The sequence below is a fragment of the Grammomys surdaster genome, unplaced genomic scaffold, assembly GCF_004785775.1.
Source record: "Grammomys surdaster isolate TR1022 unplaced genomic scaffold, NIH_TR_1.0 183, whole genome shotgun sequence".
Taxonomy (NCBI): domain Eukaryota; kingdom Metazoa; phylum Chordata; class Mammalia; order Rodentia; family Muridae; genus Grammomys; species Grammomys surdaster.
The window spans coordinates 2633586-2635622 of record NW_021604628.1 but is presented as its reverse complement, the minus strand read 5'-3'; the positions used below and the strand labels follow the sequence as shown (position 1 = coordinate 2635622).

Genomic DNA, 2037 nt, shown 5'->3' with positions numbered 1-2037 from the left:
ACAGCCTGCTGAGGGCTTACAGCCTGCTGAGGGCTTACAGCCTGCTGAGGGCTTGCTCTGGGTCTAGGGTCCTGTAACTCCTGTAGCCTCTATAGACCACTTGCTATCCCAGTCACTGGTGTTGACTGACCCTGGCTGGTCTCACGTCCCCCTTGGGCAAGGTCTATTCCTGCTCAGCAGATGGTTGGAGGATTCGTGTCTCACATGTCCCTCAGTTCGGGACCTGCAGCTGGCCGTGTCTGTGAATGAACAGGAAAGTGCAGACAAGATGTCAGCCAGTCCCGTGTCCCTACTTCCCACCTCTGCCCCTTCCCTTCACCACATTCTGTTGGAACAAGTTCCCAGGGCAGAGTATGGATCCCAAGGCGTGGGTCACATGAGGTCCAGGGTCTTTGAAGTGTCAGGGAGGTAGAATTCCCAAAGGCATTCAGTGAGAGGAGGTAGTGCTGGCCCCTGGGCCATGTCCAAGTCACTTCACCCGCATCTCTTCTTGTCCTTGTCATAGGCTCTGTAGGTGCAGATGATGGCTTCCGCAGCCTGTACAAGGCCACCTTTGACAACATGACTTCTTATCTGAAGAAAAAAGAAGAGAGACTGCAGCAGCAGCTGAAGAAGCGTCAAAGGAGCCCCCTTCCAGGGTCCCCAGAACAGACCAAAAAGGCGTGCCCAGGGCAGTCAGCCCTTAGTTGCTGACCTTGGGCTTGGCTATAGCTCTCATCCCTGAGGCCCCATGGGCATCTCTCTCCTCCCTTCTGCCTGGCTCATGCCCAAGGAGGGAGATCGTGGCAGCTCAGTCCCCACCACTAGCTCAAGTCTCCAGAGACTCTGTCACCGAGCACAGGTGCCTGCCTGGTGCAGGGAAGACAGGTGGTGTCAGCTTAGCAATGAGTCTATAGCTGTGTGGAAGCACCTTCACATTGAAGGATACACTGACCCACAGGACCACGCACGTCTGTCAATGCCCACAGTGACATCCCTGGGATCTCTAGGGAGGCCTGCAGGCAGGACTTGCCTTTACCTCAGTGCCGTTGGCTCTTTGGTGAAGCTGTGTGTGGCTCACGGAGCTGCTTGCTGTTATGAGGCAGATTCAGTTGGTGCTGGTTCCCTAACGCTGCACTCCTGAGCAGACCAGACGGAGCAAACATCAGGGCTATGAGGGTGTGACCTTGGCGGGCCAGCCTTGTTTTACAGGAATGATGGTCACCTTGTGGCTCTGTTGCTTTGAACTCTGCATAAAGTGCAGAACAGAAGGGATTGAACAGTACACAGTGTCAATAAAGACAAGCTTTGCATAGCTTTCTCGAATGTTCAGCAGCGGCCTCCAAAGTTGGTCTTAAAAGACATCCAATATGTTTATGCTGTTCAAATGACATGGCTCTTGGTGGTTAGAGAGGGGTGTCATCCAGCTCTCCCTACTCTATGTTATGTCCCAGGCTGAGAGGGTTGGTGAGTAAGCAGCTGCTGGGGAAACAGAAGACCCGAGTTCAAGTACCACCCAAACATACAGAACAAAGATGGGACATAGCCTAATACTGGGGTTGTAGACTAAGACAGCCTAGCCTAAACAGTGACCTTTTAGACTCCTCCTGTCTCAGGATGGAGAGTAATAGAGGAAGACACCCTGTGTCATCCCCTGGTCTCCACTTGGACGTGCACACACAGTAGGAAGAGTCTTGTGGCCGTCAGCAGCTGTGCTGTCTTCAGTCAGTCCAGAGGGTGGCGTTCATGGAGCAGGGTACTCACGCCTGTCTAGGAGCTAATGTGCTTCGTGGGCGCTGAGATGTTTGGTTTCTGGAAAAGTGGCTGTGCGAACAGGGCTGGGTCCTGTGACCCGAGTTTGAAATGGAAATAAAAAATTTCATGACTTTTACGTCTGAGGGCCCAGGAATACAGCTTTGTTAGGACAATGCTGCGTTCTCAGCCCTTTGGTCATGTGCAGCCTTTGAGCCAGGTAGAGCCCGTGCCTGCAAAGCAACAGTCCTCATAGGGCCATCATGGCCCGGGGTCCATACAAGAAACCATGAGACCCAACACTGT

At 53.2% G+C, this 2037-nt stretch overlaps 1 protein-coding gene across 4 annotated transcripts in view; it reads left to right on the top strand.

The window, feature by feature from the left end:
* Wdr4 (WD repeat domain 4) overlaps positions 1 to 1311 on the top strand; it is a 16843-nt gene extending 15532 nt beyond the window's left edge. For all 4 annotated transcript variants that reach the window (XM_028767971.1, XM_028767968.1, XM_028767969.1 and 1 more), the window contains one exon: positions 506 to 1311. In XM_028767971.1, coding sequence (XP_028623804.1) covers positions 506 to 693 — 188 coding nt within the window. In that variant the 3' untranslated portion in view covers positions 694 to 1311. The remainder of the gene's footprint in view (positions 1 to 505) is intronic.
* The last annotated feature ends 726 nt before the right edge of the window (positions 1312 to 2037 follow it).